This window comes from Spermophilus citellus (genome assembly GCF_964194105.1).
Source record: "Spermophilus citellus genome assembly, chromosome: 11".
NCBI lineage: Eukaryota > Metazoa > Chordata > Mammalia > Rodentia > Sciuridae > Spermophilus > Spermophilus citellus.
In genome coordinates this window covers 120,560,169-120,587,605 of record NC_138192.1, presented here as the reverse complement: position 1 = coordinate 120,587,605, position 27,437 = coordinate 120,560,169, and the positions used below count along the sequence as shown (strand labels likewise).

Genomic DNA, 27,437 nt, shown 5'->3' with positions numbered 1-27,437 from the left:
CCAAAAGACCCGAGAAAGGAGAATACTTGAGTGCATTTGCATTCGAATTCAACGTGTCTGGCATTCCCTCTTCCTGAAACTTTGATATTTAAAAAGCAGGGGATACCACCTCCAGAGCCTATTTGTTTGGGGGAGGGGTGTCAGGGGAGAGAGAGATTTTTCCTTGACCCTTTGGATACTCTCTGATAGAATTCACTTATGGCTCTGTCACCATGATGAGGAGTTATATGGTCATCTGAAACCTGCAAAAACAAATACTTCTAGTAGATACCAGACAGAGATGAATGCAAATTTTGCTCCGGAGTGTTACTGCCCTACATTGATGTATTTGTTTTTTGAATTGTACTTGAAATTCGAATTGTACTATTCACCTTTTTGGAAAATGAATCAACTGAGACCTGGGATGGAATTTTAAATGTTATGCAAGTTAAATAAATAAGAACCTGTAGATTTAAAGAGGGGAGAAGATCAAGTGAGTAATGATTATTTACATAAGTGAGACCAAGTTTAGGTTTTGATCATAGTTGGATATGCACACCCTGAGCACATATGGAAACACTCAGGCAAATGGTTTTTGTATTATTGCCTTTTTGCAATTGGAAATTAATCTATTTTCCTTTTTTTTTTTCTTTTGCAGTTACTTTATTGGATTCCAGATCCGTTCAGGGAGAACTTGGGTGGATAGCAAGCCCTCTGGAAGGAGGGGTAAGTTCTGAGTTGCTCTCTGATGGAAAGGGTAAAAAAGGAGTGATTAGCAAGTTTCTGAAAATCCTAATGGCTCGATTCTTGGTGATTGTGGTGAGGGGGTCAGATTTCCGCTGTGGCCTATGAAGTGAATTAGGCTTTGTTGGAGAAATCCTATACTCCCTTGGATAGCGCTGTCATGGAAGAACTAGAAACCAAAAGGGCAGAAAGAGGTTTCAAAAGTAGGAGATTGGTGGAGGAATAGACTTAGATGCCTATTTAAAACTAAAATACCAACAAGAAATACAATCCGGGGACCAAATTAGAATTTATGCCTATTACTCTGATAGGCATGGAGTCCTGACAGGGTTAATTTTAGAGCAATTGTTCTGCTTCCAGATTAGAAAAAAAAATGAATAAATAGAAATACCAAAGAGAAAACATTTCTAATTGCCCCATATAAGTGGCAGGAGGCTCCCAACCTCGATGTTACAACCTTAAATCAGTTGCTGTTCTCTTTTACAGGCTGAGAAAAAGCCTTGTGAGCCTGAACCAGGGGCATATACTGCATGCAGAGAAGCCCGGAGCATGTAGACTGTTAGTGTTAAATGTGAAAAGTTTGAGTGTCTGGAATCTGAATCTTTAGGGGTGAGAGAGGCTAGGTTATAAAGTATGAAAGAGCATATATTCCTGTTCATTTTTTCTCAGTTTTGTAGCAAGACCTCCATGGGAAGATTCACAGAATATTCCTGGGTCTATGGTCACATTCTCCCAACCCCCTTAATAGCAAGTCCAGATGACTCAGCTTTGAAAAGAAGTCAATAGGACCTGTAGGTCTGATTTCTGCCACCTTAAAATAACTGTTGTACCCTTTAAAAAATAGGCAAATCATCCAACCTTCACCTGCTTGATGGTTTTTGCCTGAGTCCATTGATTAGAAACAATGGGAAAGAAAGATTAGGAATCTCTTCCAGGAGAAAATTGTAATGCCAGCACCCCTCATGGGGCCTCACACCCAGCAATTGAATAAACAATAAATGATTGGGGCGGGGGACTCATAGGAACTATTATAGAAGATCTGTTTCAAAAATGAGACTGGGAAAAAAAAAAGTCATAAAAATGAAGAATCAAAGCAGGGCCTGTAATCCATCTGCAATAAGATGAAGATTGCCTTGCCTTCCTGTTTTTCTGCATGAACTTGACTGCCTGCCCTTGGATTGGTCTTTGCTGAAAAATTCTAGTCTGTCCCCAAAACCATGATTTAAAGGGAGGGAGAGTGATTGGCAGGCCTCTGGTGGTGTAGACAAGCTGTATTCACCACTGATTGCAGGCAATTGCCCTCATCCTTTGAATGTGAAGAAAGGTACAGCGTTATCTCGGTGAGAGTCAGACTCATTGTTAATCCTATACTCTGGAAAGGTCACTGATTCAGGCTGGGCTTTCCCAGGCTCTAGCCCGCATGTTACCCCATAGGTTAAAATGGATTAGTGCTTCTGGCAAAATTGAGGGTGGAAGTTGCCCTTACTTGTACTAATAAATTTAATGAGTCTAATTTTTCTTACTGCTTGCTTTTAGGTTTGAAGAGCAAATATATCTAGGATGATTTTGACCCTAATTTGTTTCACTAAATAGATTGTGAGTTACATACAAAACTAGGAGGGACACATTTGAGAGGACAGCCTATGGTCTATCCAATTTCCAGAAAGCTTTCATTGCAATTTACTTTGCTACAAATGTCCTCTCTTTTCCTTTCTTCCCTTCCTTCTTCCCCCACCCACTTTCTTTTGCTCTCTTTTCAATTCCCTCAAAGAACTGCTGAAAGAGTACCTGGTTATGTTTAATAGACTCAAAACTTCTTTTAATTGTCTTGAAGTCTTATTTTAAAAAAATACTAATGATACCTTACTGTATAAAACAGACCTCTCTATAAGCTGATATAGGTAGCTTTTTGTTTTCATTAAATATTAGATGTATAACATTTAAGTATTATTAAAAGTTAGAAGTGAAATTCTACTAGTATACAAGAGAATTAGTCATTCCAAAAGACATAGCCATCATTGAGAAATTATGTCAAATTATGACATTTAAGTAAGCTCTAGATTTTATCACTGAAGGAGACTTTTTAGGTTTAGAGTAGAGGATGAACTAGATATGTACCAACTAGGGATTGATTGTTAAAAGTTCCTTCTAGTTAGGGTAAAAAATACTGAGTCTTCAACTATTCAAAAATACTGAGAAATGCAACCATATTTACTATCTTGACAGGACCACTGAAACCAAAATGATAGGAATTTATTTTCCCCTTTAAATAGTAGTGATGGTGCCCCCCCCCACACACAAAAATGAATTGACCTTTTTTTTTAGGTAATAGAGAGCAAAGTCTAAAATCTCTACTTGTAGCTAGAACATTTCACATCCTTGCTAGAAACTTAGGATAGTTGTCTGATAATGACATTTGGTTGTTGCTACTTGTGTTATTTTAAAAAGAAATCTGATTTGATAATACCACTAAGTAAGATATGAGACTGAGTCAGAGACAAGTCATTGTCCATCAGAACAACTATGCAGAACAGGAGAATAATGGAAAGTGATGGGTCCTGATGGCAAAGGAAACAAAAAAACAAAAACAAAAACAAAACTGATTTCTTAGCAGTGTTCACTTAAACGAGTATATTGAGGTGCTCGTGCTGATTGTAAAATACAAAACTAAGGGAAGGCAACTGGTGAACTAATCAATGTGGTTAGACAATTAAGCTCAAGTTGGAAAGTTCACACTAGACCTGAATTATCCTCTATGTGCTCTATGACAGTACCTCTGTGTTCACTGAGAAATGGGTCCTTCCATTTTCCCTTTGTTCTGAGATGAGAAACATGCTGAGCAGGTCTTTTGGAAGATGCAGGATCTTCTTTTGGATTTACATGAATTTCCCAAAACAAGGAAATTACTGGTGATGTATTGCTTACTAGATAAAAAGCAGTTTTAATCACCACCCCCACTCCCAGTTCCAACTTTCATAATGGCAGCAAGATGAAAGGAATACAGAATTTTATGGATTATGGCCCTTTCCATAGCAACATTTCCATCCATTAATAGTTTTCCAATGCACAGATGGGAAACCTGTTAAAAGGTACATTATGGTTCTGTGCACTTCACTGGATTGAATGGAGCTTTAAGTGGAACTATTGCAGAATACAAATTTTTAAACTATCTTTTTTCCTTCTAATTACATTCATGTGTTAGGTACTTAAGCTGATTTATGCCAGATCTATATTAATGCATTGCTGTGGATGTTAACGAGGAACTGGAGACTCCCTACCAACTTAGTAGAAGTCAGAGTGTAGGAGCCCAAACTATCCTCTTGCTTTTAGAATTACTTTTCAAAGCTGTGGTGAAAGTGAAATTGCTACTTTAGTTAATCGGAACTCAGATTGTCCACCATTGAAGAATCCTTGTGTGAGGAAGCAGAAGGCATAGGAAACACTGGAGTCCTCCTTTACGTTCCTTGGGCTTCTCATCATGAATGCCACTTACAGTTTTATTTTCAATATCCGCTGAAGATTTAGAAGCAAAACACGTCTTCACTCTAGTTTCCTTATGGGTCTCATTCAAAATAAGAACACGTGCAAACTTTTGAACTGAAAGCATGGTCTTGAAAAGTTTTTTGTTAGTGGAACACTGTATTTTTGAGAAATGCAACCATATTTACTGTCTTGCCAGGATCACTGAAACCAAAATGATGGGAATTTATTTTCCCCTTTAAATAGTAGTGATGATGTCAAAAAAAAATCAATTGACATTTTTTTTTTTTTTTTTTTAGGTATTAGAGAGCAAAGTTCTGACAGGAGCAACACTAATTAACTGATAATTGTCTCCCTTTGGCAAGCTTTACTCTTCCTGCCCTTAATTTGCCTGTCTCTGTTTCTGTAGTTGGAATAATACACTTACTAGTTTGGGTTGTTGTTTTCTTTTTTGTTTGTTTGTTTTTCTTTCTTTCTTTCTTTTTTAAGTTTATGAGCAGATTTGAACTGTTACCACTTGAAATTGTAGCTATTGTAATAGAGGAATTTGAGTTTGTTAGACCACCACAAGGAGCTGCTGAGAACCCACAAGTAGTAAATCCTTGCTTCTGGATTTTAGGCAAAAATGCAAAACAATAATTTAAAAAAAAAAGGATTGATCTCCCAAGAGATGCTTTATTTATGAGGACTGGAACTCAGTAGTTTTCTAAATTATTGAAACAAAAATGATCCATGTCCTATGGGAATAAAATAAAATTAGCAAATCCCTGTTTGAGGAGACTTTGTAACTCATGCATTCCCTCTGGGTCTTTGCAGTGGGAGGAAGTGAGTATCATGGATGAAAAGAATACACCCATCCGGACCTACCAGGTGTGCAACGTGATGGAGCCCAGCCAGAACAACTGGCTGCGAACTGACTGGATCACGCGGGAAGGGGCTCAGAGGGTGTACATCGAGATCAAGTTTACCCTGAGGGACTGCAACAGTCTCCCGGGCGTCATGGGGACTTGCAAGGAGACTTTTAATCTGTACTACTATGAGTCAGACAACGATAAGGAGCGTTTCATCAGGGAGAGCCAATTTGCCAAGATTGACACCATTGCTGCGGATGAGAGCTTCACCCAAGTGGACATAGGTGACAGAATCATGAAGCTGAACACCGAGATCCGGGATGTAGGACCACTGAGCAAAAAGGGGTTTTACCTAGCTTTTCAGGACGTGGGGGCCTGCATTGCTCTGGTGTCCGTCCGAGTGTTCTATAAGAAGTGTCCACTCACGGTTCGCAACCTGGCGCAGTTTCCAGACACCATCACAGGGGCTGATACCTCTTCCCTGGTGGAAGTTCGGGGCTCCTGTGTCAACAACTCAGAAGAGAAGGATGTGCCAAAAATGTACTGTGGGGCAGATGGTGAATGGCTGGTACCCATTGGCAACTGCCTGTGTAATGCTGGGCACGAAGAGCAAAATGGAGAATGCCAAGGTAAGAAGAGCCATATTGTACTTTTCATTAGGGCTTAGTGCACATAATTAAATCTGAGATGAGACTAAATGGAGTAAAGCCAGTAATTAGCAGCCCCTGTGGGATGTGGTGGGACAGAGGGGTCTAATGAGTAAGTGCTGTAGCTCCAGGTGGCAAGGCTAAGACATCTCTAATACTGACAAAATAAATGATGCTGCTGTCATCAGCCCAAGGCCAAGCACATTTGCTAACAGGCACTTAGATCTGAACTGGCTGGGTACACCCTCTGAAATGTAAATGAACATGCCAAAGAAGGGGGCTTGATTGATCCTCACTCAAAGAGATGGACACATTTTTGAGACATAGCTTTCCCATCTATAGAGTTGGTCAAATGACAAAGTTGGTAAATATCTTCCATCTTAAATATATGTGCATGAATGATTCAAGTCTGGAATTAGGATTGTGTTGTTTCAGTTCCCTGACATTCTGTAAAATCACCCTGTGTGAAGAAAGTCCATGTCTTTTTACTCTTTCTGCCGTGTGGACGAGTGGAGAAGTGGCCCAATGAAGTGTAGTGGCCGTGGTGTTTCCAGTTCATTCTGTTCTACTGAACACCCATTAGATAGAGACTCTAAGTGAAGTTAAATCTTGACCAAAGACCTCTTCATTTCTCTTAGGAGATTATAATAGAGTTAAGGATCTTATTTGATCTGTGGTCAGAGGCAAGAGTAAACTGTGATTCACTTTGGTAATTACGTTTTTGGAAAAATAATGTAGTTTTCATCATGTTGATTGCTGTTCACATATTACTAAGGTGATTTTTCTCACCTCAAGTTCAGTATTCATGATTCAATCTTGCCTCTTTCCCTCTGTCAGAATACTGGGGATTTTGTAAAGTCTTTCACTTGGTGGCAGCTTTATATCCAAGTAAGGAATGAAAGTAATCCACTTATCTGTGGATTGTTTATATTCTATGTGGATTAAGTCTAAAAAAAATTAATTATCTTAAACTTTTGTCTTGCTTGGTGTTTATTTTCAGTGGTTATCACTAGTCTGATACTACCCTGGCCTAGGTGGTGATGGTTACTACTAAACAGTTGCACTGTGATTTAGTCTCACCTATAGAAAAGATCTGACTAATCTTTTCTTCTAGTGATTGTGGAGCTGTAGACTGGATTGCCACATGGTTCATCTGATTTGGTGATTAAAGAGCCTGAAATAACTGACTGCCAAACAATTTGTCTGGCATTTCAACCATCTTAATGACAGGGTGGGATTAACAATGGGGCATTTCACTTGATTGACTGGGTGCCAGACTTCACAACCTAAAGAAAATTGCATTTTTGATAATTCATCTTCATTATAAATGTAGACATTTCTCCTTTCATGGTTTATACTTTCCCAAAGTGCCATTAATGGTTAGTTGTAGAAGTAGCTAACAGTGACTGTCCTTTAATTTCATTGTAAATAAAACAGAATAAAGCCTGGCTATCTTCTAACTTCAGTGTAAAAGGAAACTTGAAAATTTGCAAGTTGGAATTTTGAGTTTTTTTAAAGATTGACTTCTTGCATTTTTATTTGCTTTTGACCTGGCAAAAGTGATGAGCTGTACAGAGTTGAAACTCTGAAGAATATTCTGGCATCAATATTAGAAAATATGTGAGCATATTGTTATTGGCAACGAAATTCCAGTGGTCTAGTAGGAATGGGTCAATGACACCTCCATCATATTTTAGAGTAAAATATTCTACCTCCCCACTTTTTTAAGACTGGGACTTGTCCATCTTTTCATGTCAAATTTTCTTATAAATATATATATATATATATATATATATATATATATATATATATATATTTTAAACCAACATTGTCTTCCATTTCCTGTTAAAAAAGCTCACCCTTCTAGCATTAGCTCATCTCCCTGTAACTAATGCCATTGATTTTCAATTGTCATAGAGCCTAGTAACTCATACATTGCCACATTGTGCAACTCCTTGACATTTTTACAACCCAAATTAGAAGGAAAAGAGAAAAAGATGGAGGGCGAAGTGGATGTAAAGGCAATTGAACATTTTAGTGGTTTGCTTTATGGAAATCATCTTGGGAATCCAGTTAATCATGTGATTCATGGAAGGGGAGGGGCTCCATGGTTCAGACCCAGTCCATTTATGAGTGAGCTGTTTCTAACAAGCCCAGATATCTAACGCAAGGGGAAGTTTGGTTAAGCCAATTTTAAGAACCTTCAGAGAGTTCATACATGCTACTGAGATTTTGGGGGTTTTTTCTCATAAAATTATTAGCTCTTTCAAAAAGACACATCTTAAACAAAATCTTGCAGTTCATTTTCTCATTTGTTTTTATTTCTACCAAGTGAAAGTCTGTGATGAATTTGGGGAAGAAGGACAAACTTGGAAAGACAAGGCTTTTTTAAATTCCAAAGCTTAGTGAGACTTTTAAAAGATGACCCAACACCGTAAAAATCCCAGGAGTAATAAAAATGGTTGGCACTTGACATGGTTACTGGTGTAGGAGGAGCATCTGAGGATAGCAGAAAGAATGTGGGGCCAAGGAAATGCATCTGAGTTGGGTTAGTTAGCTGGATGACCTTGAGCACATTTCTTAAGCCCCCTGAACCTCAGTTTGTTCAAAATGAGATGGGAAGATCTCTCTCTAACTCACAAACTAGCTACGAGGAGTCCGTGATTGAAGATTGATAAAGTCATCTTGTAGTACATAAAACACTAAATAAGTGTGAACACAAACATTTCTTTTACCACCTGCCCTTCTCAAGGTCATAGATGTTGACTTTAAGGGTGTTGAATTGAAATAATAAAAGTCACTCTCCCAAGTCAAGGCTAAAGATAGGAAGAATCCCTCTACCCTTTATCTAACAAAGCAAAATGACCACTTTCACGTTTCATATTGAAAGTGATATTTAGAGAGTATTTCTCCCTCTCTCTGTGGCTATCTCTCTCCTCTGTTAGAAAAAGAACTTTCCTTTGAAAGAGTGACAAGTTATTTGGGGGAGGGACAAGAAAGGGGGTGTAAAGGCAGCTTAAGGAGGGATATAAAGGAGACCAGGCCAGGTCTTTAGAACTCTGGCAGCAGGTTCCTCCCCATTGTCTTCTCAATGGGTCCACTGTGGCAGGACAAATAGAAGAACAGGTGAAAGGTCACCTACTTCCTCATCCATCTTCCTTGGGGTCTGGGAGGTCAGAGTGAAGATTGATTAAGATCTAAAATGTTTGACAAAGGATCCTTGGGTAAAAATGGCCAGGGCGGGTGGGGGGCCTGGGGTGTGCTGTTGTTGGAATCTAACCCTGGTCATCCACTGGAGTCATCAAGGGACCCTGGGGACAGAACTACACTTCCTCTTGCAGTTCCTATGCCCAGCAGTACATGCTAATGTGAAGAAGGATGAAGGGGTGTCAAGAGCGGCAGGGAGATGCAGGGCCTGCCCCCGCAGCAGCTGCAAGTTCATTGTGCTCTTGAAGAGCATTTTCTGAAATGATTTGGTTTGGTTTCAGAGGGCAACAAAGAGTTTTAGCCACTTGTCTGTCCTCCCAAGGAGATTGTGTGACTGCACTTAGCACTTGCATAGTGATTGGGTGCAGAGGAAACTTAACTGTGCTGGTCTAGTTACCAGGGCCCATCCCACTGTCAAAGCCAAGAAACCAAATCCAACTCCAGTGTCTTCCTCTCATTTGCCCCCAGTTAGGAAATGTGCCAGATGTTTAGGGGGCCACTTTCAATACCTTAGAGACAGTAAGCAGAAGGAAAAGAGGAAAAGATTCTTCAGTAACTTATCTCTTGCTTAATTAAAATGCCAAAAAATTAAATGAGAGGCCCCTATTTACTCTTTGGAAATATCAATAAGCAATGTTTTCAGTGGGTGGGTGTACACAAAAATAATGCTAGTAAAAAGAAGGCACGCTTATACAGTCACTCTTAAGGCCGAAGAATCACACTTGTGACAAAATTAAGTTACACAAGAATCGAAACTTGCTAAAATATACAATTTTACTGGGCTAGGGGTGTAGCTCAATGGTAGAATGTTTGCCTAGCATGTGCAAGACCCTGGGTTTAATCCCCAGCAACGTAAAATGCCTATATAATTTTACTATAATTTAGGCATTACCTTGAACCTGTATTATCTATTACATGTACAATGTGTTCATATCGGCAAAAGGTGTCTTTATTAAAAGTGCTTTGAAGAATGAACAAGATTGAAATGATTTGATTACTTTAAAATAAAAATAGTTTAAATATATGCTCTGAAAAGAGAGAGAGTTGTAGCTGTGTCCAATAATAATAATAATAATAATAATTACTTTGTTTTTCTAACATACTATAGAAGAACCACAGGAGAAAGAAACAACAGAAAGGAGGCATTTAAAACATAATTCAGAGAGACGCTGTTTCATATCCCTTCCACTTTTGAAATTTTTCTTTTACCTTTGAATCCCGTCTTTAAGAATCAATTGCTCAAATCACAGGGCTGCTTTTATCTCTGGCTTTGAAGCATGACTGTGATCACTGGAAAACGTCATTCTTTATCTATGAGAAGAGCAGGGCTTAATTATTGTCCTTCTATTATCCTTTTTTATTTTTTCCTTCTTTGTGTGACCAGATTTCTTTTGTGAGTGAGAATCATGAGATGGTCTCTATTTGGGGTTCTCTAAAGCATCACGTAAGAATCATCTCAGGGATTTTTGCAATATGGCATTTAAGATTTGATGACTTATTTTAGTCTAACTGAGCTTCCTTGTGCCTTTCAAAACTGAATTGAGACATAATCATTCATTTAACACTTGAGCGTTTAGGAAAAATACTGTTTAAATGGTTTTTCAGTTGCCACAGCAGAGCATATCACTTATATGGCCCTGATATAAGTCTGACCACTTATTTTTTTTTTGGGGGGGGGGGCATTTAATTGATGAATTTGATATTACAGAAGTATTGTATGCATGTCAGAAGATTTTTTCAGTGCAGAGTTGTATAAAGTAAAAAGGGAAGCTTCCATTTCCTACACAAACTCTCATTCCAACTTTGTGAGTTACCATTCTTCACTATTTGGCAGATAACTCAAGTACACTGTTGTACGTATACTTTAAAAAACAACAGGGTCATTATTTTAATTGTTGTCTTGTTTTTTATGATGCTTGACTAATTATCATGAAAATCATTCCATATTAGAGAATATAGCTTTTTTTTCATCCTTAATTGATGATGATCAGTAGTCTGTTAAGGATGTACCTTATTTTATTTGACCTTTCCCTTATTGGTAGATTACGTAGGTTTTCTTAGTGTTTTCTGTTTGTTTTTCAGTTTTGTTTTTTGGGGAAAGTGGGGTTTTTTTGGGGTGTGTGATGCTGAGGCTTAACCCCAGGGTCTCATGCATGCTAGACAACCATTGAACTACACCCCCAATCCTGGTAATATTTTTATACAAACAGATTAATTTGAACATTTTTTAAAAAACATTAAATGATAATCTTGCTTTTTAAGTTTTCTGATTTCATCTTTGAGCAAATGAATTTAGTAAAATTTCCTCATGAAAATATGAGTGAATAAGCGCAGTTAGGTCTATCAAAACTGGTAACAATTATGCAACATATGGAGTCTTTCTAAATGTTTATTGAATGAATGAATAAATAAATCAATACATGCATAAGGAATTCTGACCTATTTCATGTTAAAAATTTATTTGGTGGAGTTATACTTTATAAAGTCAACATGATATACCCAAATCTTTGAATGTGACTAATATATTAATAAGGTCCTATTTTATGATTCCTCCGTCAATTGGGTCTTAACTATTTTCATCGTGTTTGTGAATCATCTCTTTACCTGAACATTCCTCTGTAGCACATCAAGTGAACACATAGTATAAATGGTTAAGGACTTCTTTTAGACTTTGAGATATGGGTTGAGTTTCTAGTTGAACCAAATGTGTGACTGTAGACACTAAATTAACTTCCTTAACCTCAGGTCCACGTTTGCAAATTAGTGATACTGAATCATATGCTATTATGACTGACACATACATAGGCACATGCCTAAAGGAGTTAGCACAGTGGTAGAGTCACTAACCCACACACTAGGTGGAAATTGCTACTCTGATTTTTTGATTGTTAATTAAAAATATGGTAATACTATGAGCTATTTGATGAGTTTCTCTTCTACAATGAAAGCCTTTGGGTTAGATTTCAGAATAGAGGCTTTTTGTTGATTCTAGGGACTATGGTATGGCCATTTATACAGGGAAGAGTAATGGAATGGGTGGTTTGAAAATGACTGGTCTTGTCTGCATTTATCAAACTTCCCATTCCCCAAGTCACAGTACCAGGCCTATCTGGGTTCCTCTGTGAAAACCCCTTTCATGTGGCTTCTAAGGTCAAAACTTTCATATTAATAACAAGATGCTCTTTGACTCTTCTCTCTCATTCTCCAATGAGTATACCGTGGAGTTTTCCAGGGGCTACCTGACATGTGATACTTCACTTATAATACAGAAGCAAATCTAAGAATCTACTTGTCCTCTAGTTAGCCAGATGTTAAAGGGATATGTTGCAGGGGGCGGGGGAGAAAGAAAAGAAAAATAATTAAGATAATGCTACTCTTATTAATTTTCTTTCAGCTTGGAATAGTTGTATTTTTTATTAAAATATGTTATTTGTGTTATCATGAATAGATTCATATTATTTTTCAATGAATGAAAAATTTTTTCAAAATTTGTTTGAAAGTTTTTTGTTTTGTTTTTGTTTTCTTTGGAGGAGCAGGTATAAACCCAGGGGCACTCAACCACTGAGCCATATCCTCACATCCTCAGCCCTTTCTATTTTTTATTTTGAGACAGGTTTTCACTCAGTTGCTTAGGGCCATACTAAGTTGCTGAGGCTGGCTTTGAACTTTCAATCCTCCTGCCTCAGCTTCCTAAGCCACTGGGATTATGGGGGAGCGCCATAGCACCCAGCTTTGTTTGGAATTCTAAAGGTAAATATGGATAGCTATAACACAAATTGAACCACTGTGGCTTCTCTAATGACTTTTTTTTTTTTTTTTTTTTTTTTGTACAATGGATTGAATCCAAACACATAGTATCACTGAGCTACATCCCCAAGCCTTTTTAAATTTTTTACTTTAAGACCTGGTCTCACTGAATTGATGAGATTGGCCTGAAACTTGTGATCCTCCTGCCTTGGACTCCTGATTTGTTGGGATTGCTAGTGTGCACCACTGCACCCAGCTCAATCTTGAATAATTTTTAAGTATGGAAATGGGATTCCTAGACCCAAGAGTTTGAGACCACTGCAGGAGTCCAGGAGCCTTCTGGTTTCCTGGGCAGACAACACAGAACACACTCAGTCTTTCTGCAGGTCAAGGAGATACTTTAATATTTGTACTGAAATAAGGAAGCTCTAAAAACTTTTTCGTAATCCAGGAGACTTAGGCAGTTTTGAAGAATGGCATTTTATTTATTCAGCCCTTTTAATATTTCTATAAAATTAGGCAGCAATTTATAGCTCTTAGCTTTTTAAAAACTGCCTATCTGTGACCAATAACACGGCTCAGTGCTCTCTGTAGTTTTATTGTGCTTGTGAGAAGGAATGAGTAAAGAAGGCCTCAGCTGTCCCCTGGACCAGAGAGACTGTATCTTTTTCACTTAGAGCATAAAACCTCCTTCACTGTATCCCCTTACAGCTGGTACCTTCTAGCTGTTCTGAGGAGCAGAGCAGGTGAGGTCACTTGGTCCCATGATCTAGAGGATAATTAATAGTCCCATGACTAAATGGACATTCTATGAATATTCAGGGTCCATTTCGCCTTCCTGGGAAACCAACATGTTGGGCCAGCTTACAACTCCCTTTGGAGACTGGGAGTTTTCTCTGGGTGAATGCGGGTCCTCAGCTGTCTGCCTGGCCTTGCCTCTCCAGGCAGCAGATTCTTCATTTGCATATTCTGTATGGCCCTCATGCAAAACAGTACACCCATTTCCCTGTTGCACAAAGGCAATGAGGGCTTCCTTTGGAAACTCCAGCCAAAATCGCCTTCTGTTTATGCAGAACCCAGTGATTTAGACACCATGCAAATTAATTCGGTTTTGATTTGAATGCTTCCAGAGATTGGGGGTTGAAGGCCAGGGTCGACTATTTGCACAGGGCCCTTTTTGTGCACTCACACCCCACCCCCAGAGCGACTGGTTGTCACTCTCAGGCCCCTCCTTGCCCCATGCAAAATAACCCAAGCCCCCGCTGCTCATTTAATTTTGACCTTTAGAAAAGGAGCCCAGCCTTGGTGAATCTCTGGACTTGTCTGTTTAGTGACAGCTTCAGCTGGAATCTTGTTCTTTCTGAGGTGGGAGGGGAGGGCACTATGTAGATTATTCTAGGAATGTTTAGGAGTGTCCCAACAAAGGGATTAAAAAATTTGTGAAGGAAAAGATAAAATTATTTGTAAAAGAATTGTCAGGTCCCAGCAAGTTCAGAAAAAAAGTTCTTAGGTCACTGATGAGTTGGGATCTATTTGCTCCTTCAATAAATAAGATATTGAAAGTGTATAATGTACATACAAATCATCACTTGGTCTTTCATCTGTGTTTTTGCATCTATGAATGAAAATATCAGTCTTCCTATCTAGAATCACAATTAAAATCTCATTTTCACTTAGGTATCCCCAGATAAAATTCTTCAAACATCATATTCACTTTATTAGGTGTGTGTGTTCACTTTTGGCCGAACATTGTCTTTTGAATTCCTGTCCCCTCCCCTTTTCCCCCAAAGTTTCCAAATGTATTCACCCTTTACTTTATTCCTTCTGAAATGGGAACTTGCCCATTTTGCCTATTTTACCCAACCAACTCCACTGTCCTCTGGAAAGCAGCACTGTCTTCAGAAGGACCATGATCAGATGCATTCTATCAACTAGAAGAAGAGGATTTTGCATGAAAGGTTTTTGAAGTTCAGTTAGTCTCCAGTTCAAACTAATTTCTCAGGGCAGAAAGCGGGCATAGCCAGACTTTTCTGTGTCATTACGTGGAGGCAAGGTCAGTTAAAACAACATCTAAACGCGGAAGAAACTTTGGTTTAGCTCCACATGGCCTGACAAAGTTTGATGATGCTGTTCAAAGTCCATTTGGGATGGATTATTAGGATTAAAGAGCAGCAGAATGCTCTGTACTTGGTGTGTTCTCTGGTGTCATTAGTAGATGAGAAAATTCAACTGCTGATCTGGCTCTTGTTTCTAAGGATGGATTTAAACAGACCCACACTTCTCAAAGGTGATCTTACTAACCTCTTCTTAATAAGTTGCAGATCTCAAATTGCCCCAAATCCTTAAAATACCATTTGAAGTCAGTTGATTGATAATTATCATTGCCCTTACGTGTACAGATATCTTCCACACCAGTACAAAGCTGTGGTACAGTTTCTTAATTACCCAGATAATCCTGTTTGCTTGTATTTTTAAACTATGAAGTGCTGGGTAATTATTCAATTCTTAATAGAAGGCAAATGGCAATGTAAACAATAATTAGGATGTTAGACAGACTAATGCGCTTCAAAGCAAATTGGATTTTTTTTCATACTGTTCAGCATGAAGTCCCATAAAACTAACAATTTAGAAGGAAGGCAGAAAAGGTCCTGTTTTGTTCATATTTTATGGCGTTATCTCTTCATGGCTTGTTTGTGTGAATAGCAGTTTGCCCCAATGACACTGGCTGCACCCAAGCCAAATGTTTCTGTCACAGTCGCTTCCCTGCTGTTTGACATTTGGCTGTGTTCTCCTGGGCCGCCAGCCTGGGCCTTTGTCTGCCTTAGCTCCCAGGGGTCAAAGGTTAACAGAATACTGATTTCCTCCCATAATACCATGGCAGGTAAATATGGGCCAACCTCAGGATCAGTTAAGACCCAGCCAGTAAGGAATGCTTTTCTCTTGGGCCTTTGTCCTTAAGAGTGTCCCGGATTTAAGGCTTCCAAGTTTCCCACTCTGCTTTCCACAGCAGATTCTCCCATCTCTTTTATTTAACTTCCTCCTTTAATAACCATTCACAACTAACAATATATCCTCAGAAATACATGACCTGAAAACTGTGAACAAATCTAGGCTTTTGATGATTTAATTTTTACAAACTTAATATGGTAATACTTTGCAACCTTGAGACACTTAATTTATGCCCTGTATTCTTATCTGTGCCACATTTCACTGATAAAATAATAAACGAATAATTAAAGCAATCAATAAAAAAACTTCAATAATATACCAAACCCTCACCTCCGCCACGCCCCCCCCGCCCCGCCCTTTGGTCTAGTTTTCATGATGTGTTTCCAGTTAGAGGTGCAATGACATTAAGGGTTTTATTTGCCATTTTTCTCATTTATGGAAATTGCCAAGCATTCAACGATGCTAATGTTTTACATCAGATTAATTATATCAGCCTTAATTTTTTCTCCCCAAGGTTAATGTAACTCAGTAGGTTCCATTCTAATTGGTTGTGATACACACATGCTTTAGAAGTTTAGAATATGTTTCAAACTTTCCAATTCCTTGCCACCATCAATTAATTTTAGATTTCCTTTTTATGTATCAACTCTCCTGTTTCTGTTTGGCCAACCTCTTTCCCCGTTGCACTGTGAACTTGATACTTGGATTCATTTGTTTTCCGTTTTTAAGTGTTTGAAAAAGACATCTCCACTTTGAAAAACAGTTTCCTTTTGAAGTGTCCAGCTTGGCAGTGACTGAAGCAGCCCCAGGCAAATTAGCATGTTAAAAGAATGGATCAATACTTTGCTGGCTTCTCCACCCTTCCTGCTCTCTTCCAATGGAGAAGAGTTTTGAAGAACCCTAGGCGGCCCTTGACAGATGTGCCAAGAGGACTGTCGATAGCAGAGTGGGGGACATTGACAGCTTGATCTAGTGCCCAGCCTGCTTCTCCGCTGGCCATTTGAAAATAGATGCAAGAGAAATTGACGGCTTCAGGAATGCTCTTGCAGTTCATGTAATTATGGAGAGGATTAGAAGAAAAGTGTCGGGGGAGATAAGAGATCAATACAAGGCCATTGGTTGACTGAACTCACCTTTAGCTGTCAGAGCACTCCATTTTGTAACATTTAGCCTGTGCTGAGGGAAGAATATTTTATAGGTTTGTTCTTCATAAAGTTGTGTAAACCTATGCATAAGAAAAAAAAAAAAGATATAAGGATGTTGGAGAGAGGACTCCAAGGTAATTAACAGTACAATGCTTCCAGTCCTTAAGATGCAAAGGTGCTAATTAACTAATGGGAGAAATGGAGATTCCATTACTCTGTTCTTTAATCAGGTGCCAGCAAAGAAGTACAACTGAAAGTAGCATTTGAACATTCCTTTTAAAGCACTTTCTTTTGGAAAGACTGCTCTATTTGTATCCTGGAGTTTGAATTTAGTACTTACACAGGGCTACAGTAAAATAATAGAAGAGTGTAGGTCTGTTTAAAGAAAAGCAACTCATACTGATAGAACAATGGGAACATTATCTTTGCCTGAATAAAAAGAAAAGTATTTCTTAGAGGTTTGAAATAGACCTTGATAGAGGAAGTTATCTTTCTTCCTTGGGGCAAAAATGGCTACTGTACTTAAAAGTAAAATGAACCCTAGTAGCTAATTTATCCTAGCCTTCCTGAAGGATTCTAAGAGCCTCTTTCACAAAATGTTGTAACTGTAATTATTTTGGTAGTATTTAAGGGTTTCGTGGATAAGGCAAAGATTCTACACTGACTTCAGTAATAGGACTAAAACTTGTGAAAAGCTTTCTGTGATGGTCGCTTTCCTTTTCCTAAAGAAACAAAGTATTTTACTGAAGAAAGGCAGTATCTGACCTTACAAAAATCACAACAACTGTTGCAACTTTCAAAGCTAGGTATACTAAAAGGAACTCCCCTACCCCCCAAAAAAAGAACTGTCCAATTCTACAGTAGGTAATGACAGAAAAACACAAATCCATTGAGTTTTCCCAATATTTTCCATTATATCTTATAGCTGGTTATCAGTGATCTACAGGAAAGCTATTGATTTTTGTAGGTTCATCTTACATCCAATCTCTTTATTGAGCTGTCTTGTGAATACTAATAGGTTTCCAGTCAATTCTCCAGGGTTTTCTACAAAGCAAATAGTTTTTATTGCAAGCAATTATATAGCTTTTCCTCCATGCCCCATCCCCCCCCAAATTAGGACTCTTATTTCTGATTTTTGTTTTAAAACATTGGTCAGAATTTCCAGGCCAGTACTAATACATAATAACTTAGACTGTGAGCATTCTAATTCTTATTTTATACTTTATGCCCAATTTTAGTGAACATAATTTAAATATGACATTAGGTCTATTTTCTCAATCACATGTTTTAATTTTTAGACAGTTTTCAGAAAAAAAAATGAATAGTTAATTTTGTTAAATTACTTCAAGTATTTTTTTGATTATGTGATTTTTTAGTTAGCTATATTTATGATATCTAATACATTACTTTTTAAAATAAATCATATGCCTCATAGAGAAAAAAACTCTTGAGATTGCAATACACTTCATTTTTTTCTTGAATTTGTTTTGTTAATTAAAAATAGGGATTAAAGAGCCAGAGTTTTGGAATAGGAACTAAATTTTAACCTCAACTTTCTCTACATGACTATGGGCTAGTTACTAAAATCTAGCACTTTACTTTTCCCCCCTGTCAAGTAGGAGTAATGGTTTTTACATCATGGATATGCTACTATTAAATAAGGCAGTGTATACAAGTTTTACCTAGGAAGTGGCTTCTATGTTCAGGAAATGCAGACATTCTGTTATTTTTATTCTGAATTTTTAATGAATATCCATTTGATATTAGCCTACACATTCACCTCCCCTCCCTAATTCATACCTTCCTCTCCTACTCTTTTTCTCAGCAGGTTTTTGTACTGTTGTCATTTTATAAAAGTAAGCTAGTTTCCCATTTCAAAAATATCTGTAAAAGTTGTCATGAAAGCTATCTTTTCTCTGCTAGTTTGGAAGAGTTGCTTCTGAATCCTGTGCTTTAGATTGGGACATTTCTCTGTGTATTTGTGAGACCCTTTTGTGAAAAAAAAAAAAAAAAGTATCAGCCACCAGAACAAAACTAGCTCTGGAACTTAATTCAGTTGGCTTTCAAATCATGTACATGGATTTTTAGGCCCTTGATAACAGACATGGTCTTTGACTTTGATTTGGACTGTTCTCAGCCTCTCTTGCCTTCATGGAAAAAGCAAAGATGCACCATTACTTTCATCCTTAAGAACATGGTGGACTCATTACTCGTGGAGAGCTTAAAGTAATGGGGTCATTAAGCTGGAGTTTGTTCATAGGCATGGTTGTTCTAGTATTAACCAGGAGTCTAGCTGTAAATGAGAATCTAGTTGAGAAAATATTTAATATTATTTCATAATCCAAAATAGGGAAAACTCTCTTCCATGGTAGAGCAAAAGTGGATGCACCCACTCTTATCCATGGTGCTTTATTCTATTCAGAAAAAAAAGAGAAAGAGGGCATGAAATGACTGTAGAGTCACCAGGTGCTCCTTAGAGCAGCAACTTTGACTTAATAATTTGTAAATACTTTGTATTAAGAGTAGAGGATTGACAAGTTTTATTTTTTATTTAATCAAATAGACAAATACTGTAAGACCAGAGGACAGACACTGACTCTATATAAAGAAGAACTGTCTGACATCTTTAACTAGATGAGAGTAGGCTGCTGTGCCTTTTGTGGCAGGGAGCCTCTTCTGTTTGCTGTGCTCGCACTGGCAGGACAGTCCCTGGTACCCATGGTATCTCTGCAGTAGGAGATGGAGGCACTGTGTTTCTCACTGGGGGCAGGACCATTCTTCAATAATTAATACTCCAGCAAGAATCTAGGTCTGCCCTGTGTGCTGTGGGCATGCACATCGTGGTACTAGGGATCCTAACATCAAATGCTGGGTACTAAAGGTAGCATCCCCTGGTCATTGTGAAAGCCCAGCTCTTTCCCCCACTGCTCCAAGTACCCCAGATGCATGCGTAGGTCAATGATAGACTTAGGAGACTCAACAATCTGTAAGGTTAGTTATAACTCTAAATTCTAAGATCGTAGAGTTTTGCTTACTGTTTTTCTGATCTCCTAGAGTAGGAGATCTAGGCCTAGGATCTTAGAGCATAGAAAAGGTAGAGACACTTTATCACCAACCCCAGTGAGCAATATCTATCTCTAGTTTTCGTGTTCTTAAATCTAAATGTACATCGATCCCCAGGAAGCATGAATTGAAAGAGACGGGAAATGTTTTTTCAAAGAAATTACCATCATTTTTATGAAAACATCTGTAATGAGAGACATCAACAAACCACTATAACCATTTAAAACTTTTTTAGTATTGAAACACCCTAATAATTTGCTGTTACTATCCCCATTGTACATATGAGAAAGGTAAGGCACGGAAAGCCAAGGCTATGTAGATAACTCAAAAATGATTTCAAACCGGGTATACTGATTCAGCCTCCAGGTTTGTCAACCCCATGCCATACTTCCTATGAGCAAGAACCATTGGAAAAAAATGCTGTTACCAAGTTAACCAGTAATATAGAATCTGCCTTGTATTCTTACAAGGTAAGAAGACTTTAAAATTCCAGAGTGATAGTAACTATAGGGCACTGTTAACATAAGTCACTGATACAACGATAAGATACTCACCTGCCAGGGTGTTATTTTGAATGACCTGCAATGTTGGAGACCTTGTCATAGAGTAAATTACAGAGAAAGCATATTTACTTTGACTTCATACCTCAGCAAAAAGGCATGATGCACTTCCCTGTAACTGGACCAAGGATTTGGGAGTTTATCATATAGGCCAATTTCACAAAAGACAGAATATCATCTCATCTTACCAGGACAGCCTACCCAAAGCCCTTGAAAGAGAGGGACTATTTGAACTCCTGGCTTGCAGAGCAGTTGGAGAACCTCTCCCATCCTATGGCATGGCAAAATGGAACAACTTTCTCTATAGAATTGGAGGATCTTCAGGCTGGAAGGACCTTCCTTTAGTCAGTTCAGCCTGTCCATTTTACAGATGAGAAGACAGAGGCTCAAATGAAGTGTTTAAGAAGTTAATAAGGACTGATGCTGTGATGCTCAAGCTGGAGTTTTAAGTTGATTTTATCCAAGTGTGCTATGTGGGTTTCTGGTGATGACAATGTGGCCTGGTGCTATGATCTTCATGTTTAGGCCCCTGTATTAGTTATCATTTTTGTTAGTGTGACTAAAAGACTTGGCCAGAACAATTGTAGAGGAAGAAAAGTTTATTCGAGGGCTCATGGTATCAGAGACAGCTGGGCTCCATTCCTTGGGACTCAAGGTGAGGCTCCAGGTGGAAAGAAGCAGCTCACGTGCTAATCAGAAAGCAGAGAGAGACTTCACTGGCAAGATGCCAAATGTGTACACCAAAGGCAGGCCTCCAATAACCCACCTTCTCCTGCCACACCCAACCCGCCTTCAGCCACCACTGAGATAATCCCATCAGGGGACTCATTCACTGATTGAGTTAAGGCTCGAATAACCCCAATCATTTCTCCTCTGAACCTTCTTGTGTTGTCTCACACATGAGCTTTTGGGGGACGCCTCACATCCAAATTCATGTGTTGTAATTGTTATTACAATTACAACAACAATTACAACTTTAAAAAGTTGTAATAATAATTTTCTAATAACCATTTCCCTTAAGGAGGTGGTATTAGAAAGGAAAACCTTTGGGATGTGGCCTTCGTGCATGAGACAGAAATGGGCCCTCACTAGCACCAAACCTTCATCTTGCACATCCCAAACTCTAAAGCAATGAGATGTATTTGTTGTTGTTGTTTTGATCCAATTTGTGGCCTATTGTTAAAGCAGTCTGAACAGACTAAGGCACTTGGTGTCCTAAAGCTTCCACCCAGTGACCAGGACTCTTTAAGGTATGTGGATGTTATAGAAATCATTTCCTCTTGATATATTTGTATTCTTCACCTGTAAAATGAAAATGATAACTATATACTTTCAACTTTATAATATATGACATATAATTCACTTATGTTATTTTATACATTTATTTAATCACTGGTTGAAGAAAATATTTTAATATTTTATCTATCACTCAATCATCTGTCTATTTTGGCTGATTAATACCTCAATAGATTCTTACATAGTCAGATTTAATTGTACTCTGGTTTTATTTTATGCATAGCTGCTAAGCACAGCATGGAAAACTCCACGTACTGGGATGTCTAAATATGGCTTAAAGCCATGTTCTAGAGAAAATATGAATCACAAGATAATTGGGTTTAGGGGAAAAGAAATCACAAATTCATGTTATTTGCAGAAAATATGTGGATTATAGGCAAGGACAAAGATGGTCAAATTCATCTATAATCTCACCACATAATGAGAGCCAGGCTTGTCATGTTGGTTTCTATGCTTCCCAATTCTCCTCAGTGTGTACGCACATACACACACACACACACACACACACACACACTACAAAATGGGTTAATGAGCAGGCCGCATCATCATAACATCTTCCCAGATCAATAAATGCAACCTCGTAACATTGATTCTAATGGCTGCAGAGTGTTCCAGTTTCTTCAACTATTCTCTATTTTTGGAATTTGAGGTTATTTTTCTTTAGTGCTTTTAATCACATTACCTTAAATATATCCTCAGCAAAAACTTAAAACATACCTTTAGTTATTTTCAAATAACAATTTAATATATTGGGTTAAAGTATGCATTTTAAGGGGTTTAATACATACGGAAAGGCTCAGTTTAGAGATGCATGCTTACCTGGGCTTGAAACAAATCTTAGGAGAAATAGCACCCATATGGGGTTCATTATATGTTAATTTCCACACAATACTCATTAATGAATACAACTCCAAAGTGAAAGTAGTTTTACTCATTAGCACTTGCTTGTGAGAAAAATTCTTCTAAGGATTTACTTTGTCAAGCTTGTTTTTTCTTTTTCTTTTCTTTTCTCTTTCTTTCTTTCTTTCTTTCTTTCTTTTTCTTTTGTCATCAAAGCTTTTCTTTTCATTCTAAAAAAAATCAATTCATTTTTAAGCTTGTTTTAAACAAATGTAGGATTTCTTATCTACCCATGACAGCTGTTGGCAGCGGCCTTTTATTATAAAGGATTATATATACTTTAAGTTGTCTGATGGAAGTTACTGCCCCTAGATCTACAGTGAGTTTTTCCTCCCACCGTGTAAGGACCATCGTCCTTCTTGAAATCAGAAAAGGCTACCTTTCAAAAAGACATTGTTCAAGTCACTCTGGTGAGGCCAACTGTTTTTATACCATGGTTTAGGCAACCTTTTTATTTTTAATTTTTTTCTTGGGTACCTGGGATTGAGCTCAGGGGGCACCCAATCATTGAGCCACATCCCCAGCACTAGTCTGTATTTTATTTATAGACAGGGTCTCACTGAGTTGCTTAGTGTCTCACTGCTGCTTAGGCTGGCTTTGAACTCAGGATTCTCCTGCCTCAGGTTCCCCAGCTGGGATTACAGACATGCGCCTCCATGCTGGGCTGAGGTACCTTTGTCCACAGGGTTTTACCAGCGGGGAAGAAAAATGACTCCATGGACCAAGTATGGACTTAAAAATACCTACACATGCAGAAACCAGGAATTCAAATCCCCACAGAGCTGGCTGCTTCTCCTTCTGTATGAGTCAAATGCTTCACTTGCTGGATAATCAATTGTTTCTGTGACCTTAGAATTCATCTTCTTATACTCCAGAGCTTTCCCACCATGAAACTGGGTCATCCAAGTGCCAAAGGAGCCTGCCAGGCATTTATCTCCCAGGTCCCATTTATTTATCATGGATTATTAATTGTCCAGTTAAGTTCTCCACCTTCTCCTTTTTAAAACAAATTAAACATCTTACAGCTTATTTTTCCAACTCTGCGGACAGAGCATGGAAGATGCCTCCGGTCCTTTGCTTCCTCTTTTCTGGGTAAGACTGCTGCCACACTGGCTTGGGTCTAGAAGCCCTTGCCATTGTAGTAATGGGTAGAGTTCCCCCAAACATTGAAACTATAGCTGTATTTCCTTGAACCTAAAACATATATTCCATCTTCTGTAACCTTTGTCTTACCAATAAGAAATCTAAAAGCATATTTTACTTTGAAACTTTTTTCCTATGAAATGATCTAACAAATTTTGTTTATGGAATTGATAGTCTTGGTTGTGGAACATTTTGGAAATGCAGAGAAAGACTGCCACAGACCAATTAATCGTAAAGTTACCATCTGTTCACGCCATGGTACTTATTGACTGACTGCTTGCTGTGCATGCCTCAATCTAAAATGGCTTTATTTTGCTTGGGTGGTGGCACCTTCGCCCTTGGTCAGGAACACCAGTATAGACAAAGGTACCTGGGTTTTATTTTGTAACCTCAGATGCACCCACTGCTGGTAGGAAATTCACTTTCCTGCTCTTCTGCCCTTCTATTTTGCTTGAGATGGATATTGGCATCCACCTGCGTGAAGTTCCAGCTTCCCACACACTTGTTTGGCCCAGAAACCAGGACTACTTCTCTCTCTCTTTCTGACTCAACATTCCGGTTCCTTACTGGGTCCAGCACCCCTAGCTGGAACCTGAAATCCTCCATGAATGAGTCCTTGCCATTTCCAACCCCTTAGGGTGTTGGGCCCTGTTTCTCAATCCCACAGTCTTGTTCTGACCCATCAGATTGGACCGTACCCTGCTGATCTGACTTCTGGTATGGTACTTTCTTAGGACCTCCAAGCTACATTCTCTGCTCTCTGATTGGAAGATACTGAGAGTCTGATGTCCCAAATCAAGACTGAGCTCTCTCCCCAACATTTTGCACCCTAATTTGGCCTTATGTCCGTTTCTTTAGATGCCATCTCCTCTGCTCTGTTACTATGTCAGGGAGGATTCTACATGCCTGGACAGCCAGCCCATCAAAAATAAGCAGGAAGTGCCATGCCATGGAAAGTATGGAAGCAGAGGTTAGAGGGAGTCATTAGTAAGGGAGCTTCAGCAAGCGTCCCTGACTGCAGAGATGGACGGGAATAACTGCTCTCATCCTTTATAATTCTGAGAATATTGTAATTCAAAAGTAATTGCCCTTCCCACTTCATGGATTCAATAAAAACACTTTTTCTACATCTTGAGTTCTGGGCTGAGGGCATGAGTTGGCACGGGAGGTTTTCGTTGTTTGCTCATCTAATGTAAATTTGAGTTTTATGAAGGTCACATCAGTGCAAAAAGAGAGAAAAAAATACCAAGTTGATCAAAACCACCATGTTTGATCATTTAAATTACATTGACCAAATTATTGAAATTTCATATTGATCCTGGTTAGTTTTGTGGGACAGTGTGATGAAGGAAAATGCTTTGATTCACTGGCTACAACGTATCACTACTTGGATGTAGATTTGTTGTGTTTTGTACAGGGAAATTTAAGTAATCTCAAGAGCTGCTGGCTGGATATTTTGTTTCAAATAGAGAAATTTGTTGAACTAAAGAAGAAAACTGTCTTGTGAAAATGCACAAATACAGTGAGGAACTCTTTGAGTGGAGTGACAAACCTCTCCTCATCCATCTGCTTCTACCCAGCCTTCACTGTACAGGGGGTTACAGATATTTCTAATCCTGGCTGTCAATCACATGGTCTCCTACTCTGCAGCCACTTCTGGCTTTGCAGGGACAGGTGTCCAAGCTTTCTCTGATATTCTTTTCTTGTTCTAAGAATTTGCACGCAGTGCTTCTTCCTTCAGTTTACCCTGCTCTAAATGCCCTCCTTCCTGCCGCACACGCACACATCCTCCACAGCCCTGCCCAAACGCCACTTTCTTCTCCCTTCTGACTCTTGTAATTTATTTTGATTGCATTCCTTAATGTTATTTGAAGTTCCTAATAACATCCTATCTCACTTTTCAGAGCAGAGTATTACTAGGTGAGTTAATGCCCTCTCACTTATTTGCCATTTGATTTCAGGCAAATCAGTTCATTTCGGTGTGCTTGGATTTACTCATAGATACAATACAGACTTGGAATAGTATCTACTTCATCAGGTTACTGGGTAGATGAGGTGGACATATATTTGAACATATATAAAACTATGTCTGGGACAAAGTGATCATTCAGTACGTATCAGTTCTTACTATTACTGCTTTTCTTTCATGAGCAATCTATACAACCATTTATGGTGCTTGTTTCTGTGCCAGACTTGACACTCCTCTCAGATCAAGTCTGTATTTTATTTATCCTTGCCTGTTATATAACACCCAAAGCAATATGGTACAGAGAGTCCTATTTAGTCTTGGTGCTTCACATGTGAGCATTGAAATGAGTGAATAAGCCAATGTGGAAAGGGAAATGTAAAAATGTCAATGTGGCTTTGTTTATTTGTAAGCACCCCGTTGACTTGACTTTGGTAGCACACCCGCAGAATGCTTCTTGTACTTTCAGTAAGAAACCAGTATTGTCACCACCTGATTACAATACTGCCTTTGTCATAAATTTAAAGAGTAATTGAGGCTTGAATTTTCTGCAGGTTTATTTACTAGATCAAATAGTACTTTCAACTTTGAGCACTTCTTTTATTTGCCAGCATAAACTTATGGGTTTAGTCAAGTGCCAAAGGAAGAAGTTAATCATCTGAATTATGTGGATTCTGGTAAACCACTCTTTGTAATTTTTTTTTTGGAGGGGTGGCTTTGCATTTTTATCTCCCTTTCAGCAAATCCAACTGATTATAACCATAAGAATAAGACTCTAGTAATTAATCTAATAGCTCTAGGCTGCTAATCATTCTGGAGTAGTGACATTACCCAGAATATGCTGGTTACCCACATTGCATGTCATTGATATATAATTCAATTGATTTTCACACTTTTTACATTCCAAAATGAAATACAACTTTTGTCATGTCACAAGATTGGAATTCTTTGACAATACATTAACATGCCAAAAATAATATTACACACAAGAATAATGTTGAAATAAATTACAGGTAGAGGCGAATCCCTAAGGAGATTTTCACTCTTGTCTTGGGACAGAAGACTAATAACCCCGCTCACAAGTCTATTTCACCCCACCATGTTTTCAGCTCTCAGCTCAATTCTATAAATTACTCATTTTATGCTTGCTATGGGCCCAGCTCTGGGTCAGCTCTGTGGACAGTATATGATGCTTACTTCTATGCCAGACTTCACGCTCCTCCCAGACTAAGTGTATTTTATATACACAAGGGAATCTGGGCAACTCTAAATTACAATTTTATTTCATTTTTTAAAAAATAGTAAATACAGAGACTTTCTCGCACATGCATCTCTGAATGAGATCATGTATAGGTTAGGATAATGCCGCAATGACTTTTTTAGAACTTTTTTGGACCTTTGTTCTTCAAAATGTCTAGGGACTTTCTTTTCTAATGGGCTTCATCCTTTTGTTCTTTAAGGAGGATTGGACTTTCGGATAGCAAATAATTCCTAGATTCCTCAGGTTGAGGATAAATGAGATCAATCATGCTATGCAGTACTGTTTTTCTGGTCAGAAAGAATGAGTGATTGCAAGTTCCTTTTGTGAATGACTTCTAACTTGCTTTGGTGGCAATTTTGAAAGATCATTGGTGGTACCAGTGGAGTCAGGATGGTAGGCCTCCAGCATTCTTGAATTTTGCCATTAACTGCAACGCAACCTCCGTGAAATCACCATGCACCAGTGGATGTTCCTGGAAGCACTCAAAAGCCCATGTCAG

General features: G+C 38.4%; 1 protein-coding gene across 2 annotated transcripts in view; it reads left to right on the top strand.

Moving 5' to 3' along the window:
* Positions 1-27,437, top strand: part of EPHA4 (EPH receptor A4) — a 137,841-nt gene that overhangs the window by 2,518 nt on the left and 107,886 nt on the right. For both annotated transcript variants that reach the window (XM_081260736.1, XM_081260737.1), the window contains exons 2-3: positions 638-705; positions 5,020-5,683. In XM_081260736.1, coding sequence (XP_081116862.1) covers positions 638-705; positions 5,020-5,683 — 732 coding nt within the window. The remainder of the gene's footprint in view (positions 1-637; positions 706-5,019; positions 5,684-27,437) is intronic.